Raw genomic sequence first — 18652 nt, 5'->3', positions numbered from 1 at the left:
TTATCGAAGTGTCAGTCATCTCGTGTGTGTGTGTGTGTGTGTGTGTGTGTGTGTGTGTGTGTGTGTGTGTGTGTGTGTGTGTGTGTGTGTGTGTGTGTGTGTGTGTACAGGTTATGTCATGGCATCAAAATAGACACAAACATGTCTATAACATTCTTCAGTATTATGTCATCTTTTATTGTTCAGTAACCACAAAGTTACAAGTCATAACATTCAACAACAAAACAGTGAGAACGGTGTCAACACTACATATAAATAAATAGATAAACAAACAAACAAATTCTAACTCATGCATCTCTAACAAAATCTAATTCATACAATTCAACAGAGAAAATAAATAAATGTCAACAATGGTATAAATAAACAATGAATGCCGTGAAAGCAAGATGAATAATGCCGTTTAACAATATCAAACTACAGTAGCTAACATGAATCGAAGCTAAGTACTACATTATATATACTGTATATTATTTTTTTGTTTTAAGTGATAACCCATTTCCGGTCTTCACTATCACGTTTCCCCAAACTTCACAAAGAACATCAATAAATTATCGCCAGTTGACAAATAATAAGCAAAATCTGTATGGCAGTCGATAGCATCTTTATAATTTGCACTATGAGTTTATGAAAGGCTAAATGACGCCACATTAAGCCAGTAAAGGACTAAAGACCCTTACTTAGGTACATAGAGTGAGGGAAAAAAAAAGAGTTTTACGTTAGGGATATTAGCCAAAATAGGGACCTTGGTTAGGGGAGAAACCTTGCTTTAACAGACTGCGTATTCATTCTTCCCTTATAAGCACATGGAAGGAAAGGGGCAAGGGATGGTTTGGCTGGATGCCTTAAACGGCCCTTATAGTTTATCACATTCATCTGGGTATAAAGGTGAAGGTTATGGAGTGATATATTAACACTGAACGATAACAATGAGTAAATTAATACTTTTACATCAAATGAGTTTCGATCCAGCTTTAAAAAAATAACGTCTGGCATCAACATTGTAAAACCGTTGAAATGTGTTATAATATTAAAAGGATACCCGTCAGCCGTACTAGTGGAAATGTCTCCAAAAGTGTACCCCCCTCAAAAGACGAATGGACAAGCAGTGGACTATTTAAGATATCTTGTGATTACAGATTTATGAATGTAATACAATAGGTACTAATGGACGCATTTATCCCATCATCACATACTGTTCTTAACCTAAAAGCCTACCTAAATTATGGGATTTGTGGAATACATTACGCTACTTTTAGTATCGTTTCTGATTGGCTATACACAACTGACATCACTTACATTTTCCATCAGACAAACACAAATGAAGTGAGCTGTACTGTGCTTGCAATCACTCGTCACATATTTCAAATTTAGACTCATACAAACTACAAAATCAACACACTACATAATATAATTGTTTCTACACGTACTGTGATGTTTGATGCGTGATGTGAGTGTATATATTGTATTGATTCCTTTAATGCTTACAATCCGACGTTTTCATCTGGGTTCGACTGTGTGACTTCGGATTCTTTCTTAATGATATAGGCAATACCCTTCAGCGCCTCCGACAGGTTAGACCAATCCACCTCATCTTCTACATCCTCTCCTCCTACGTTAGCAATGTTTACTTCGTCTTCACTCTCTTCATTCCCCTTATTTTGATTAGTTTTCCTTCGATTATCCTTGTTTACCTTCTGTTTCGTACTGTTGCTTGCGTCTTCATTACATTCTTCATCTTCTCCATTTTGGTTCTTATTTCTTTTCTTATTGCCATTTCTTTTATTCCCCTTTTTATTGTTATTTCTCCTTCGGTTGCCAGAATTTTTATTTTGTTTGTTTTTGTTGTCTGACTCCTCCTCCCCTTCTTCTTCCACACCTCCCATGTCTTCATACTGATTCATATCATTATTCTCATTCTCCTCTTCTTCATCATCAGCAATATTTCCATCCCCCCCATTCATCGCATCTTTGTTTTGTTTCCTCTTATTCTTCTTCCTTTTATTCTTATTCCGTCTTCTCTTGTTGTTCTCTCTTTCACCGTCGTCTTCATTGTCAGGATCAAGTACTTTGTGTATGTCGGTGAAGGTGGGTACTGCTGCAGGGTCCTCACTACTAGACCCCAGTATTGAATCGAGGACACTAGTATCAAAACCCCCCTCCTCCTCCTCCTTCATTTCTTCTTCCTCCTCCACCTTTCCTTCTTCCTCTACCTCTCCTCCTCCTTCATTCCCCTCCTCCTTGGTACTCTCGCCTGCATCTCTGATACCCGCAGTCCCTTTGGATTTGTTTTTATTTCCTCTGTTCTTGTTGCCGCTCCGTTGCTTGAAGAAGGACCTTTGGCAAGTCTGACCCCCTACAGCGTTCTCTTGGATCCATTTTCTGTAAAGAGTTTTTAAATGGTAAGAGTTGACCGATTCAACAACATGTAACTAAAAGCCCCGACAGGTCCTGATAACCAAATTTATGTAGATTACATAGAAGGAATACCCTAATCTAACATAATTTAACGTAAGGCGGTTTATCTTCAGGTAAAATAAGTCGAGGTGTCTAATCTTCAGGTGATCCAAAGGTATAATTACAGTATTTTTTTTTATCATTATTCATAAACTGATTCCGTTTTTTATAAGAATAACAACCAAGAGGTAGCCATAAGCCGAGTCAGCAAAGACCATAAAGTTCTCTCAGTCAGTCAGTCAGTCAGGATTAGTCTACAAAAAAAATTACCGTTGCAATGTTGTCCTTAAGTTTATACTGTAAGCTGTTGTCTGGTATAGACTCTACTCTTATGATCTGTGATTAAAATCCTTAACTGCTGAAACAAATTAAGACATCAAAAAAAAAAACTTACACTATTAGATTCCGGTACAGCAGACATGTGTAATTAATACCTAACTCTATTCACTTATTTAAGACTACTGTAGAATATATGCTCTAGTGAAACCTGGCAGCTCAAACACCACCAGCTTACCAATGCGTCTTAAAAACGGGTAAGTGTTGGGTTCAGGTATCAGATAAAATACAAACAGTCAGTAGTTCTTGTTTTTGTTTACCACATTCCTACAGCAGTCTCTTACCATCACCCCTCTCGTGTTGTTATATACGGTATACATAAACCTCAAACAAATGGAGGAAATAATAGGGTTCATTTAGGTTAGGTTAGGTTTGGTTAGATGGAGTCAAGTCAGGTCAAGCAAAAGGTAGGCAAGGCTGTGTTTGAGTTCAAGCTACATCAGGTTAAATTAGCTGATATAAGTCCAGTCTAAGTCACGAAATATCTCACTTTGTAACACACAAGAGTGATGGTGACTTACTTGTAAGAGGAGATCCTAGTGTAGATGCCGGGGTAGTCTGGGTTAGCACAGCCGATACCCCACGACACTATACCAATATGTACGTACTGGTCACCGTCCAGGTACGTCAACGGGCCCCCACTGTCTCCCTGTGCATACACCAACAAATGTACTCAACTTATATTGCCTGTACTCAACGTATATTGCCTGTACTCAACTTATATTGCCTGTACTCAACGTATATTGCCTGTAATCAACTTATATTGCCTGTACTCAACGTATATTGCCTGTACTCAACTTATATTGCCAATACTATATCATTTTTTATGAATATATATATAAGTATACAACTGTACTAAGTGTAAAAACTATTCTATATGAATTCCTGAGATCTGTAAAAACAAGAACTAATTATTCGTTACTACAATTACATTTTGTTAGATAACTGTAAGTCATTACTATACATTTAATTGATTATTGTTTTGCACTCAGATGTCAAATTAGTGATTTATTATACAACATGTCTACCCCCTGTGTGTATCTACCCCCCGTGTGTCTACCCCCTGTGTGTATCTACCCCCCGTGTGTGTCTACCCCCTGTGTGTATCTACCCCCGTGTGTGTCTACCCCTGTGTGTCTATCCCTGTGTGTCTACCCCTGTGTGTATCTACCCCCTATGTGTCTATCCTGTGTCTCTACCCCCGGTATCTACCCCCGTGTGTGTCTACCCCCGTGTGTGTCTATCCCTGTGTGTCTACCCCCTGTGTGTATCTACCCCCCGTGTGTGTCTATCCCTGTGTGTGTCCTGTCCTGTGTGTCTACCCCCTGTGTGTATCCCCCCCCGTGTGTCTATCCCTGTCTCTACCCCCGGTGTCTACCCCCGTGTGTGTCTACCCCCCTGTGTGTATCTACCCCCCGTGTGTGTGTCTATCCCTGTGTCTCTACCCCCGGGTGTCTACCCCCCGTGTGTGTCTACCTGTGTCTACCCCCCCGTGTGTGTCTATCCCTGTGTCTCTACCCCTCTACCCCCGTGTGTGTCTATCCCTGTGTGTCTACCCCCTGTGTGTATCTACCCCCCCGTGTGTGTCTATCCCCTGTGTCTCCCCCAGTGTCTACCCCCCCTGTGTGTCTACCCCTGTGTGTATCTACCCCCCCCGTGTGTCTATCCCTGTGTCTCTACCCCCGTGTGTGTCTACCCCCGTGTGTGTCTACCCCCTGTGTCTCCCCCAGGTATCTACCCCCGTGTGTGTCTACCCCCTCCCGTGTGTGTCAAAGAAAATACACGTGTTAGGAAGGCATTCATCTTAATACAAGTTAACTTTGGTAAGGGTTAAGTGACGGTCAGGCGATGAATGTTGACATGACACTGATTCCTGACCCCATAGACAGACAGACAGACAGACACAGACAAAGCGTCAGGCACAAACCCCTTAACCCCTACCATCTCCACATCCCCTACCATCTTCACAACCCCTACCATGTAAGTGGTGTTTACTACCTGACAGGCGTCCTTGCCGGGTCCTAAAGCACAGATGATCTTTTTGTGTACTTCACTAAAATTATATTCCGACTTTCTCCGACACTTCCGGGTGGGAAGGACCTTGATCTTAACCTCGTGCAGTTCATCCAGCAGCGCCCCCTCGAACGTCTTCCTCCCCCACCCAGTTACTATGGCTGTGAGGAAGAACACGATGTCTTACTATGTCGGCAAGCTATTTGGAGTTTCATTACCTTTGTATTTATTTGAGTACATATTTCAGTTAGAAAATATAAGCAAATACTAAAAGGACTCCATCACCTAGAGAGACATAGATCATTGTTATTATTATTATTATTATTATTATTATTATTATTATTATTATTATTATTATTATTATTATTATTATTATTATTATTACATTATTATTAGTATCATTATAAACAAACTTCTATTGATTCCTTGATTGTGGAAAACGCTGTTAATCAAAACTGAATATTGTATATTAATTAATTATTCACTATTATTTCGAATCCCCAAATTCATCCCAATTCTACGACCCGAGACAATTCACTTTGAGATCACTATTTTATGCGTTAAAAACCACAAACTGTTTAATAACTAACTTACCTACTTCTTGGAACGCAATAATATGAGAGTTAATTATTTTGCGATTGTGTTTGACTTCTTATGTGACTCTTCTAAAAAAAATTAAAAATAGTTTCAAAAGGACAAAGTGTATAATGAAGAAAGGGAGGCAGAAACTGATTAAAAGTCAACGTCTTACCTTTCTCGTTGTTGATGTCTTCTCTTCCTCTAGCGAGACACACGGGCAGGATCTTCTCGTTGTATTCTAACGGGCGGGCCAGCTTCACCAGCGCGATGTCGTCACTTGTGATTCCGGAATAACTGCAATCAGAGGCACGTCGGTAAGGGAAGGGGGGGGGGCTATATTGTACACATTTATTAGCATTTTGCACGTAAATGGAGCCACACACTACAGTATATGTTCACCAGCAGAGCTACACACACACACACACACACACACACACACGTAACTGATATCCATAAAAGGACCGAACCTGTAACATCCTACTGAAAGAATAGAGCGAGTCTTACTTAGGATGGACAATGATGCTCTGGACGGGAACTTGGAGAGTTGACTGTCCTTGTCGTGAGGTCTCCCCCACGCGCACCAGCAACTTATCGACACTTATGCTGCCAAAAAAAAAAAAAAAGTGTGTTTGCGTGTTAGTCAGGTATATGTCAATGATACCATCACGACTGTCATACTGTACTTGAGAATAATGCTGAGGCTTCCTGAACACTGAATATTCGACGTCTCATGAATACTGAAACTTAGAGGCTTCATAAACACTGAAACTTAATCTAAACGTTATGCTGTGTTATATTCAACATACGTATATATAATGCAGGTATACAGTTCAGCATGTATATAACAATACAGGTATACAGTTCAGCTTGTATATAGAGAATACAGGCAGGTATACAATGTACAGTTGTTGACAAAAAAGAATTCGACAGGCAGGGAGGGAGGGAGGGAGGGAGGGAGGGAGGCGAGAAGGGAGGGAAGGAAGGAAGGAGTGAGGCGAGAAGGGAGGGTAGGTGGTATAAGGGGAGAGGGGAGGTAGGGATTGGTGGAGACTTATCAACGTTACATAGAAATGACGATTAAAGTCTGCGATTTTCTTCCCATACACATTGATTTTTATTTCTCAGTTGAATTATGCAGGAGACGCAGCTCATACTCCCTCCCTGCTGAGTTCTCTTTGTCCACAACTGTACAGTCCCATTCACTAGTGCGTTTAAAGGGGGCTCGTCATATAAACATTCCACAAATCATTATCTTTGAAGTAACTGTTTTAATATTGTTTTAATTTGATTCCATAGTATATTTACTATAGCGGGTTTACCTTCTGTCGAATGTAAACAAACACAGGGCTGCCACACTGCACCAAACCTGACGAGCCCCTGTAAACGCACTAGTGAAGGGGGTCAGTAGTCAGTACCCAGAGCGTAAGGAGACTCACGTGTTGACACAGTGTGCGGCAGTGATGATATACAAGTCATTGATGATGGCCCCGCCGCAGAAGGCCAAGCCGGTGATGGTGTTGAGGAGAGCCACATTCCAAGGGTACTGATTAATGGTGACTGGCTGACCTCCCACGATCTTAGAACTTAGTCGTATTCCACACTCTGCCGGAAGTTAGTGGGTGACGTTATCCATTGAGGTGGGTAGGGTGGGTTAACTATGGTGGGTGGGGTAGATTAGCTATGGTGGGTGTGGTGGGTTAACGATGGTGGGTTAACTATGATGGGTGTGGTGGGTTAACTATGATGGGTGTGGTGGGTTAACTATGATGGATGTGGTGGGTTAACTATGATGGGTGTAGTGGGTTAACTATGATGGGTGTGGTGGGTTAACTATGATGGGTGTGGTGGGTTAACTATGATGGATGTGGTGGGTTAGCTATGGTGGGTGGTGTGGGTTAGCTTTGGTGGGTAGGATGGGTTAACTATAGTAGGTGTGGTGGTGGGTTAGCTATGGTGGGTGTGGTGAATTAACTATTGTGGGTGTGGTGGGTTTGCTTTGGTGGGTGTGGTGAGTTAGGTATAGTGGGTGTGGTGGGTTAATTATGGTGGGTGTGCATACTCACTACAGGAGGACTTCCTTAGTAGGCTGGGCGTAGCACTATGGAACACGGCGCCCTGGAAGATGGTGGTGGTGTTGTCGCTGCTCTCCTGCTCCTCACTCAGCGTGGCGTTCTCCCCTGTACCAACAACAAACATATCTTGGAGGTTATCAGTGGCATAAACAAACGCTTATTGTCGTTAGTTATAGCCCCAACGACGGCTTTCTCTTGCATATATTAAGGAGGTCATATCAAGAGTTCAAATTTTGGCACATTAGTGTTTTTGAGAGAGATAGAGAGAGAAAGAGTGTGTGTGTGTGTGTGTGTGTGTGTGTGTGTGTGTGTGTGTGGAAAACTAACCCTGGCTGTCGCGGTGGTGGCCAGGCGGAGGGACGTAGCCTGGGATCTGAGGACGACTCACGCTTACGTCGTTTTCATCCGGTCTTGGTGTTGACGCCACTCGCCGTACAGGAAAGAGCGGTGGTGACCCTAACGATGGAACCCCTGGTGCCGGCTGAGGCAGTGGCGGTAGTGACCCTGACGATGGAACCCCTGGTGCCGGCTGAGGCAGTGGCGGTAGTGACCCTGACGATGGAACCCCTGGTGCCGGCTGAGGCAGTGGCGGTGACCCTGACGATGGAACCCTGGGTGCCGGCTGAGGCAGTGGCGGTAGTGGCCCTGACGATGGAACCCCTGGTGCCGGCTGAGGCAGTGGCGGTAGTGACCTGACGATGGAACCCTGGTGCCGGCTGGGGCAGTGGCGGTAGTGACCTGACGATGGAACCCCTGGTGCCGGCTGAGGCAGTGGCGGTAGTGACCCTGACGATGGAATGACCTGACGATGGAACCCTGGGTGCCGGCTGAGGCAGTGGCGGTGGTGACCTGACGATGGAACCCCTGGTGCCGGCTGAGGCAGTGGCGGTAGTGTGACGATGGAACCCCTGCCGGCTGAGGCGGTGGCGGTGGTGACCCTGACGATGGAACCCCTGGTGCCGGCTGAGGCAGTGGCGGTAGTGACCCTGACGGTGGAACCCCCTGATGGCGTGGTGACCTGACGATGGAACCCTGGTGCCGGCTGAGGCAGTGGCGGTACTGACCCTGATGGAACCCCTGGTGCCGGCTGGGGCGGTGGCGGTAGGGCCTGGAACCCCTGGTGCCGGCTGAGGCAGTGGCGGTAGTGGCCCTGACGATGGAACCCCTGGTGCCGGCTGAGGCAGTGGCGGTGGTGACCCTGACGATGGAACCCCTGGTGCCGGCTGAGGCAGTGGCGGTACTGACCCTGACGATTGACTTGCTGGTGCCAACTGGGGTCTCAACTGTGGCACTCTTATCACCGGCTTTGAGCCAAGGTTTACCTGGGACATTCCTGATCCAGAAGTGCCCTGAGACACCCTTATATTTTCTTCTGGCTCCAGGAATGGCCTTGGCTTTAACTTATCAGCGTACAAGGAATCAAAGATACTGATGGGGTCTTCATCGAACCAGGTATTGAGCCCGTCGTCGTCGGGGCGTGGAGGCTCGTGTCTGGAGAGGTAAGTTGACTCGTCATCCACGTAGGTGTCGCTGGCCTGCTCCTGGGTAATGAGGTAAGGGACGAGGAGGCCAGGGGAGTAATGAACAGGGCCATCCTCTGATTCTTCACTGTGGGTGTCTGCTGCGTCGGGTCCCTCTCGAGTTGGTGGAAAATCCGTGAGTATGGAGGGATTGTTTTGGGGTGTTGGGGAGGACTCGTTCTCGTCGGTGGAGTGTGTGTGGAGCTCATCTCCACCTTCACTTTCAACAGTACTTGATAACGCTACTCCCTCGACATTCCCAGGTCGCCCAACTCCATCTTCCTCGTGATCTTGAAAGTATGTAAGTGATGGTATATCTTGCTCGTTCTCCCCCTGACCAGAAATCACATCAACACCATCGCTTTGTGACAACGTATGTTCACTCTCGTCCATATGTTCCTCGGGTATTATTGTACTAGTTTTGACGATTATTTGTGAATCATCTTGTTCTGTTCTCATTTCTTCTAAGTCATAATCGACATCCGTGTGTGTTTGTTTGTTCTGGGTGTCGGTCTCTGAATCAAACAAGTTGTCGAAGAGGTCTGCCATAACCTGATTGAGAGCTAACTGGTCCTTCTCTTCCACGGCGCCCTGTAACATCTCTTCTTTCTCGCCTTGTTTCAGCTCCTCCACCTTCTGTATAAGCACCTCCTCTAGGGCGATATTAAGTGTGTCCTCAGTGGTGATGGCTTGTGTGACGCCTGGGATACCTTCTTCACCGTCACCTACAGGAGACATCATCGGGTCTTCGGGCACCACCTGGTCACCCCCCACTGTAGTATTTGAGTCGTTAAGTGTTTCCTGTCTGTTACTTGAGTCAGTAGTTGTCTGCTGTCGGTTATTTGAGTCAGTAGTTGTTTCTTGTCGGTTATTTAAGTCAGTAGTTGTTTCCTGTCGGTCATTTGAGTCAGTAGTTGTCTCCTGTCGGTTATTTGAGTCAGTAGTTGTCCCCTGTCGGTTATTTGAGTCAGTAACTGTCTCCTGTCGGTGATTTGAGTCAGTAGTTGTCTCTTGTAGGTTGTTTGAGTCAGTAACTGTCTCCTGTCGGTTATTTGACTCAATAGTTGCCTCCTGTCGGTTATTTGAGTCAGTAACTGTCTCCTGTCGGTTATCTGAGTCACTAATTGTTTCTTGTCGCTTATTTGGGTCATTAGTTGTCTCCTGTCGGTTATTTGAGTCGGTATTTGTCTCCTGTCGGTTATTTGAGTCAGTAGTTGTCTCCTGTCGGTTACTTGAGTCAGTAGTTGTCTCCTGTCGGTTATTTGAGTCAGTAGTTGTCTCCTGTCGGTTACTTGAGTCAGTAGTTGTCTCCTGTCGGTTATTTGAGTCAGTAACTGTAACTTGGTCGTCAGTCGAGTCAGTAATGTTGTCGTGTCTGACAGGCTCGGTGACTCTCTCATATAGAGCAGTTGACTCGGTGTCTGTCTCCTGTTGGTCAGTAGAAATAGTAACCGTCTCTTGTGGGATGTTTGAGTGAGCAAAGGCCTCAACCTGGCCAGCAATTTCTGGGTCATTAGCCACATGGACAGTTTCTTCTGCTGCTGTGAGATCAACAACAAAGGCTGGTTTCTCATTATCAGCCAGCAGGTGACTCTCTGCTGACTCTCGGGTGCCATGATCAGATCCGCTAGCAGACTCTTGCCCCTGATTCACCCGTGACCCCCCACCAGAGTCCAGGGTGTGAAGGTATGGGGTCTGGCGGTCGTCCTCAGAGACCCAGAGGTCGCTAAAGTCACTCACCTGCTGAGGGTCGTTAATAGTTTGGTCTTGGTCATAGGGTGTTCTAGGTAGGTCACCACCCGGGATAGGAGGGAAGGGTAGAGGATCACTACTTAGGGCGGGGTTGTAGTCTCCCAGGATAGCAGGGAAAGCATCATGGTGGCCCGGTTCTTTGGGCACCATATGTATGACCCCAGTGAAGCCCTCCTTGTTGGTTATGGCGGACTGATGGTTGCCGAGGCGGCCAGGTGGCTGAATAGGGTACTCAGGGAAACTGTCTAGCCTCACATCGCTGGGGATGGGCGGCATTTGAGATGGGAAATAGATATCATCGATGGGGGCGCGATCGTTTAGTTTTCCGCCCACCGTCTTGTTGTTGAGTGACGTCACGATGTGATGAATCTTCTCTGACACCTGAGTTATGTCTGGAGTCTTCACAGAGTAGTAGAAGGGCGGGGTGTTGGCGTGAGGCCGCTGTGGCAGGTCCTCCTCCTGCAAGTAGATCCCCGTAGCATCACCTAAGCCCTCTAGGGTAACGGGCGGCGGGCGGCTGGGGAACACTGCCTGACGCTGCGGCAACACACTGATATCCAACATGCCATCATGGCCGGCCAAGAAGTCACTGTTAGAGAACTGTTCGTGGGAGTCTTTGTGGTGGTGTGGCCAGAAGGCCCCGCTGGCACTAGTTAGCTCTGGGGCCTCATCCACCTCATGGCTCTGGCTGCTGCCCACCTTTACGTCACCTGCATGGCTGCCCGACACAACTCCACTCTCCCGACGGAAGGGCATCCCTTGATTGAGGTGCGCCAGCAGAGGGGAGTTGTAACCGAGGACGGCGCTGTCCACCATGATGGTGGTGTCCCCCAGCGTGTAGGGCACCATGGTGCACCAAGCTCCCCGCACCAACACCAACACACACAACAACGCTCTCATGTCTCTTATACAAGATATTACTTCCTAAGTCAACTAAATGTCATTATTTTCATACAAGTTATGTATTATTTATGCACTTATTGTCTGAGGCATCACCACGCGACACAACACTACACGACACGGTCATGCCTGGCACACTACCACCATCACTGACTGACTGCCGGAGTGAATTCTACACGCACCTCCTGCCACCACAAACAGTGAGCGAGTGTGACGCCACCACAGTCCACACCTGCTTCCTGACCCACTCTCCCTGCCACCACTACCACCACTGTCGCCGCCCCCACCCCCGACCATAACACCTACCACCACCACCACCACTCACCCGACTATATCCACCACCACAATCATCACTATAATCACATCACTATTATCATCACCATAATTACTACCAGATAAGATCGTGTGAATTACCACTTATCTCTTCCTGTTGTCGAAGAACCTAAACACAAACCAGCGAACAAACATAGAAGAGTAAACCCAACGAGGTGACATGAATACCGTATACGCTAGGTAGTGTTTGTGTGTAGGGTTACCATTTACTAACTCTATAACTGTACCTGTATGTGTGTTTCTGTACATACTGTGTGTTAGTGCTGTAGTGGGAGTCATCACCCCCCCATCCCTCCACTCCCTACCCCTCCCTCACATCTCAAAACACCTCCTCCTCCCTCCCAGCCACGCCACCGACTCTGTACCGTTACTTTGTGGTACATATGATCCTCCCTTCCTTCTCTACCTCCTTATCTTTCCCAGCCTCTTTTTCTTACTCCCTTTCTTCCTTTTCTTTCTCCCTTCCTCGTTCCATTCCTTTTTCAATCTCTTCTTCCAATTCTCCCTCTTCCCCACCCTCTCTCCATAATTCTTCCATTTCCCCCTTCTTTCCTTTCTTTTTCTCTCCCTCTTTCCCTTCCTCCTTCCCTCTTCCGCATTCTCCTTCTCCTCCTTACCCCTTTGTTCTCTGCACCTATCCACTCCTCTACTTTTATCTCTTAATTTTTAGTGTAATTTCTCTTCTCTTCCCAAAATCACTTTCTAAGCCGGTTCATCGTGTTCTCTTCTACTACATCAAGATATTAGATCACCTGAAGATTAGGCACCTTAGCTTATTTCACCTGATAACTAAACACCTTAACGCTAACCTAACCTAAGATAACCTAGGATAAGGTCGAATTAACATGGAATCGATTTAGGGTCGATTTTGGGGGGACGAGAGTCGACTTAGACACACACACATACACATACACACACACACACACACACACACAAACACACACACACACACACACATACACACACACACACACACACACACGAGTCCATTTACAGTACAGGTAGAGGTAAATCCCACCTGTAAGTACACCTGCCTCCACTCTTTCTCCCCAGGTTAACGAAGGTGTTGGGCCGAGGGGTGACGTGGCCAGGCAGCTCATTAAGAAGATCCGTGTTCAGGTCTGGAGGTCAATCGTCTCTCTTCGTCAACCTGGATTGTTATTAGTTTGTTTTTGCTCCCGTGATGATGGCGACGGTGTATAGTGAAGAGGGGGGTGGGAGGGAGGAGGGAGGGAGGGGGAGGTTATGGAAGGAGGGATGGAGAGAGGGAAGGACGGAGGGAGGGAGGAAGAGAAGGGAGGTAGGAAGGAGGAGAGAAGGTGAAAGGAGAAAGGGAGTGACGAAGATTAATGGGAAGGAGGGAGAGGAGGAAGGGGGAAACTTAGGCAAGAGGGAGGTGGGGGAGGAAAAAGAGAGGGGGATGAGGAAAATGGGAAAGAAGGGGGAAGGGGAGGGAGAGAGGAAGGTCAAGATGACAGTGTAGGTTAGGGTGGTGGTAGTAGTGGTAATGGTGATAGTGGTAATGGTGGTAGTGGTAATGGTGATAGTGGTAATGGTGATAGTGGTAATGGTGGTAGTGGTAATGGTGGTAGTGGTAATGGTGATAGTGGTAATGGTGATAGTGGTAATGGTGATAGTGGTAATGGTGATAGTGGTAATGGTGGTAGTGGTAATGGTGATAGTGGTAATGGTGGTATAGTGGTAATAGTGGTGGTGGTAATGGTGATAGTGGTAATGGTGGTAGTGGTAATGGTGAGTGGTAATAGTGGTAGTGGTAATGGTGATAGTGGTAATGGTGGTAGTGGTAATGGTGATAGTGGTAATGGTGGTAGTGGTATGGTGATAGTGGTAATAGTGGTAGTGGTAATGGTGATAGTAATAGTGGTAATGGTGATAGTGGTAATGGTGGTAGTGGTAATGGTGATAGTGGTAATAGTGGTAGTGGTAATGGTGATAGTGGTAATGGTGGTAGTGGTAATGGTGATAGTGGTAATGGTGGTAGTGGTAATGGTGATAGTGGTAATGGTGAGTGGTAATGGTGGTAATAGTGGTAGTGGTCAAATAATGTTGGAGGGTACTTGATTTGTCGTTGGTCTAGTGTGTGTGTGTGTGTGTGTGTGTGTGTGTGTGTGTGTGTGTGTGTGTGTGTGTGTGGTGTGTGTGTGTGTGTGTGTGTGTGGTGTGTGTGTGTGTGTGTGTGTGTGTGTGTGTGTGTGTGTGTGTGTGTGTTTGTGTGTGTGTGTGTGTGTGTGTGTGTGTCAGTCAATCCTTATTTGTCAGTTAGCAAAGCCTAGATACGTGTGATACCAGCCAGATCGAGACAGACAAAGATGGTGGGTAGAAGAGCTGGGTACTACTGAAGGAGAGGTAAAAGTCACCTTTGGGAAATTAGGTCAATGCTCAAGGTGAACGCAGGGCTCGGGGGTAAGTCGAAGTGGTGGCCGGTTCACAGAGGTCGATGGTCTACAGGTTGCCAGGCGTGTGTAGTGTGTGTGCGTGTAATAAATCCTCTTGCTATGGTTAATATAATTCATGTTATGACTGTTCGTTGCTGAATGTTCAAGTCAATAATAACTCAGGGTCAGAAAAATCTCATTGTCACTTCAAGTAATTTCGTACAATAATTTTTTCAAGTAGTTTTTTCACGAACCGCAAGAGAAATGCGGAACACGCATCTAACTTTCTTTCGACTGACTTGATGTTATTTACACCTTTGTGACGAAAAGTAGCGAAAAAACAGAAAGGTGACAATCAGAGCACAACTTTGCCCTTGACCGCCCCACCTACTTCCTCGAAATTGAAACAGTTCTTAATTTGAAACCCTAACTCACCCTTGTAAATATATTTAAACCACAGAAGACACAGATCACAACATAAACAACACAGAAAACTCGAAGATATCAGGTACACAAAAGAAAGTAACCCAGAAGAATAAAGCCTAATAAAAGAAAGTTTAACCCACGAGAGAAAGGCTCACCCAAAGAAGAAAGCCTTGCTAACAGAAAAAAGAACAAGCCATAAGAAAAAGGAGATATAGAAAGCTTAACCAAGAGAGGAAGGCCTAACCAACTAAAGAAAGCGTAAGACGTCCTGGAAAAAAAAGACTACGTAAAAACTAAAAGAACCTAAAAAATTAGTGATCCGTTTATGATGATCCACAGAACAAGCCTAACCCACACAAGACACCTGACTCACTGAACACATTCAGCACAGCCTAGTTTGTAGCAGCAACTTAGTCCATACCATTAACCAAGCTTTTAAAAACACAAGACTAACCTTAAACGGCTGCACCACAACACACCTTTACTCATTCCACACCCACAACTCACAGCACTACAAGCTTAGTCAAATGAAGACAACATAAACAATAATTACATAAATTTATCTCACAAAATACTAACTAATATACAGAACAATCCCCCAGAGTAAAAACAATCGGCCATGACCTTCCAAGGTTGGAGAGTTTTTACTACAGATGCCCACTCCTGGGCCGGATCCAGGCCGATGCAACCAATGCACTTGCATCGCTCAAAAAATCCTGACCGATGTAAAGATATATGCATTGGTCAAATGACTGACCTATCGGTAACGTGATCCCAATGTCAGTGTTGACCTGTGTGGCCCACCAGCTGCTGTGCTGGCCAGTGCCGGATTCAGGAGTGGGCAAAGTGGGCAGCTGCCCAGGGGCCTCCACAATCTGGGGGCCTCCACATATTACAATATTTTATTTATTTGTTTACTCATTCCCATTATTTTTATTTTTATTCTTTAAAATTCATGTTTATCTATTCCATCACGTAAAACTATGTTCAGCAAGAAGCGTGGGAGAAATTAAGCTAGCTACTCCTTGAAATTCATGAATACCTGGTTTTCCCATGAACCGTACATTTTTAATGAATGCTATTGTTTGTGTTGCTAATAATATCTGATTAATAATGCAAAGAATCATCTCTCTGTAATAACTAATAATATATTCTTTTCTGTGAAGTCTCTTGAAAATTTTTGACATGTGCGGTAGTAGCTATATCAGGGCTGGTCGACTTGAAACCACATGAATGACTCCAGTCATGTCTCACTTTTGTGTGTGTGTGTGTGTGTGTGTGTTGGGAATTTGTACACTGTCAATAAATATACAGTTAATTAAAAATTTCGCAATGTTCTAATTCCCTCAATATAACTGCATATGGCTTCAAAATTCTCCAAAGAAGTGTTCAAATTTCAAAATTTTCCCGGGGGGCGCTGTAAGCCCCCCGGAACTCTCAGATGTTTAGGCTCGCTTCACTCCCCACCCCACCCTCTTGGGTAGTTATAATGAAGGGGGCCCCCACAAAGAGGCTGCCCATGGGCCTCCACAGGTCTAAATCCGGCACTGGTGCTGACCTTAGCTGTCACTTTCTGTACCTGAGTGGCAGGTTTTCTGATTTTCAACTCCCGATATCTTGGTTATGGGTAAAATGCGCTAAAAGTGTCATAGGTGAAAATCGTCTTGTTTTGTCTCAACTGATCGCAAAAAAAACTATCGAATTATGTCCTCTATTATATTGTAAGTTGAGCAATTACCTTTCTAAACCCTGTGAAGGGTAATTATTGACGACTGACCAGCGCCCGGTATTTTATAGAAAACTATTATAAAAACACAGCAATTGCACTGTGTTTTATAGTGGACACTTTCGTAGTTTCTGTAAATGTGTTAAAAAGTGGTTATTTCTAAATTAAACCTAACCTTACCTTAGTTGATATGAAAAGCAGGCAGCAGAAGTATTGTTGAAAGGCCTCGCCAACCTAACTAAACAAACCTACTTAACCTTACCTAACTTCCTAGCCGTGGGGCTCTGCCCCCCGGATCCCCCCGTATATTAAACAGAAAGAACTTGCTTTGATATGGTGTAAATACAAAAAAAAAAAAAAAATTGTGGACGTGAGAGCAGCCGCCGATACCGAACGGTTCATAAGCAAACACTGATCCGGCCCGGGCAGCAGAATGTTTTGAAATAGGTCAATATGATTGGCTGTTTACATCCTGGGATGAGACGTCACAGCCTCATTACCGCCAAGAAGACAAAGCAATGTGCGCCTCGGCGCATAATTATTTACCAAACGAAGCATTTGCACAGGAATTGATTAACATATCAGAACTCACTGATGAAAATAGAGCATGAAAATAAACAGCAAAACAAATAATTCATCTGCGGGTCAGTCGCCAATATTAACTGCATAAATTATTGAGTTATGACCCTTCCTACCCTGTTAATCTTGACCGAAGCGAGCAGGGCTTCGAAACATTGGGAAAATGTGGAATAAAAAAAGAAACAAAAGTACTTAACCAGCTACATGGTCATCGTATTCACCCACGGGGTAATAATTCCGCAAATACTAGCAGGCGATTTAGGCTTGTAAGACGATGTTTGCGGAATAACAGTTCAATATAATTTAAATAGTGAAATACAATAACAACTCCCTAATAAAACTTAATAAAGGAAAATGGTCTGGTACTCAGCTTGGACCCGCTGCTGAGGTATTACTGCCGATGAAAGTCAATCTCTGGAGCTGTGGTGCCCTCTCCCACAACCACAACACGGGAGCAATCCTTTACACAGCACCTTCAGACAAGGGCACATCCCCTGAGTTGTTTACACTAGTCGCTCATACGTAGGTCACGACTCCTCTCAGCCTCACAGACAAGGCTTAGGGCGGAGGACTCACGCCCGTATTAATATGCAACATCTTCCCTTGAAGAGGGTCGTCGTGTTTCAACCCGAGTTTTAAACTAAATGAGTCCTGAGGGACACCGCGGTACAGTACTTAACGGGGCGGTGTGGCGATAAAATTAACTAATTCCAATAAAATTAATTTATAATATTGGAATTAGTTCATTTTACCGCCACACCACCCCGTTAAGTACTGTACTGCGGTGTCCCTCAGGACTCATTTAGTTTAAAACTCGGGTTGAAACACGACGACCTTCTTCAAGGGAAGATGTTTAATAATACGGGCGTCAGGCACCACACAGGCCAGCACAAACACCAGAACGAAACCACCGCCACCAGCTCTGCAGTCTGTACTCTCTTGTTTCTTCCCTGTGGTGTACACTTTACATTAGCTCAGAGACATATAATCGAAGACCCATGAACCTCCAAACCATCGAACCCTAAGAAAAGCTTGTGAACTCAACACACTGAAGCATTACAAAATAAAACAAAATACAACATTTCATTGATCATGAGTATACAATGAAAATGCAAGGCTACAAAAATTATTTATACATGTCAATCTTTGTAAGATTCCCAATATATTGACGAGACAAGTAAACCCTCCTCCCCCATGGAGTGTATTACTATTAGTTGACAATACACCCCAGCTTATTTCACCTGATAATTAGACGCCCTAACGTTGCCTGGGAGTTGAAGTAGGTTAGTTTAGGTCAGGTTAGGCTAGGTAAGATTAGGTTAGGTTAAAGATAAGTAAGCTTACGTTAGGTGAAATATGCTGGGGTGGCTAATCTTCAGATGAAATATGCTGGGGTAGCTAGACTCCCAACGAGACGAAGAAACAGCATTAAGAGACCGAATGTGAAAAGGACCTGGTGTGTATATTGACAATTGAACTGAAGTTCCTGCCTGGACCATTGTGAGCAGAAGGTGAATCAAACATCGAAGCTAGTAGGTCTTATAAGAAGGTCGTTCAGATATCTAG

General features: G+C 44.9%; 1 protein-coding gene across 6 annotated transcripts; it reads right to left on the bottom strand.

The window, feature by feature from the left end:
- Window positions 1-161: 161 nt before the first annotated feature.
- Window positions 162-11858, bottom strand: LOC121873847. Of its 6 annotated transcripts, none has more exons than XM_042377619.1 (11): window positions 8570-11858; window positions 8392-8453; window positions 7958-8146; window positions 7782-7909; window positions 7446-7559; window positions 6819-6984; window positions 5887-5985; window positions 5555-5676; window positions 4789-4964; window positions 3312-3439; window positions 162-2379 (listed from the first exon to the last, which is right to left on the bottom strand). In XM_042377619.1, the coding sequence occupies exons 1-11, from the start codon at window positions 11624-11626 to the stop codon at window positions 1482-1484; spliced, it is 5139 nt and encodes a 1712-aa protein (XP_042233553.1). In that variant the 5' UTR covers window positions 11627-11858; the 3' UTR covers window positions 162-1481. The 6 variants fall into 6 exon arrangements, with proteins under 6 accessions (XP_042233553.1, XP_042233554.1, XP_042233552.1 ...); XM_042377620.1 differs by having other exon boundaries at window positions 7782-8146; window positions 8570-10236; window positions 10297-11857; XM_042377618.1 differs by having other exon boundaries at window positions 7782-8146; window positions 8570-11857.
- Between the last annotated feature and the right edge of the window lie 6794 nt (window positions 11859-18652).

Source organism: Homarus americanus, unplaced genomic scaffold (assembly GCF_018991925.1).
Source record: "Homarus americanus isolate GMGI-L3 unplaced genomic scaffold, GMGI_Hamer_2.0 scaffold25827, whole genome shotgun sequence".
NCBI lineage: Eukaryota > Metazoa > Arthropoda > Malacostraca > Decapoda > Nephropidae > Homarus > Homarus americanus.
The sequence above is the reverse complement of the archived record's forward strand: the minus strand, read 5'-3'. Positions and strand labels throughout refer to the sequence as shown.

What these genes read in the sequence shown, in the direction of transcription:
- LOC121873847 (XM_042377618.1), bottom strand. Translation starts at nt 11,626, where the DNA reads ATGAGAGCGTTGTTGTGTGTGTTGGTGTTGGTGCGGGGAGCTTGGTGC. An exon ending in ACTAAGGAAGTCCTCCTGTA is followed by an intron (nt 6,985 to 7,445) that starts GTGAGTATGCAC and finishes AACTTCCGGCAG; the next exon opens with AGTGTGGAATACGACTAAGT. An exon ending in AGCATCATTGTCCATCCTAA is followed by an intron (nt 5,677 to 5,886) that starts GTAAGACTCGCT and finishes CTCTGATTGCAG; the next exon opens with TTATTCCGGAATCACAAGTG.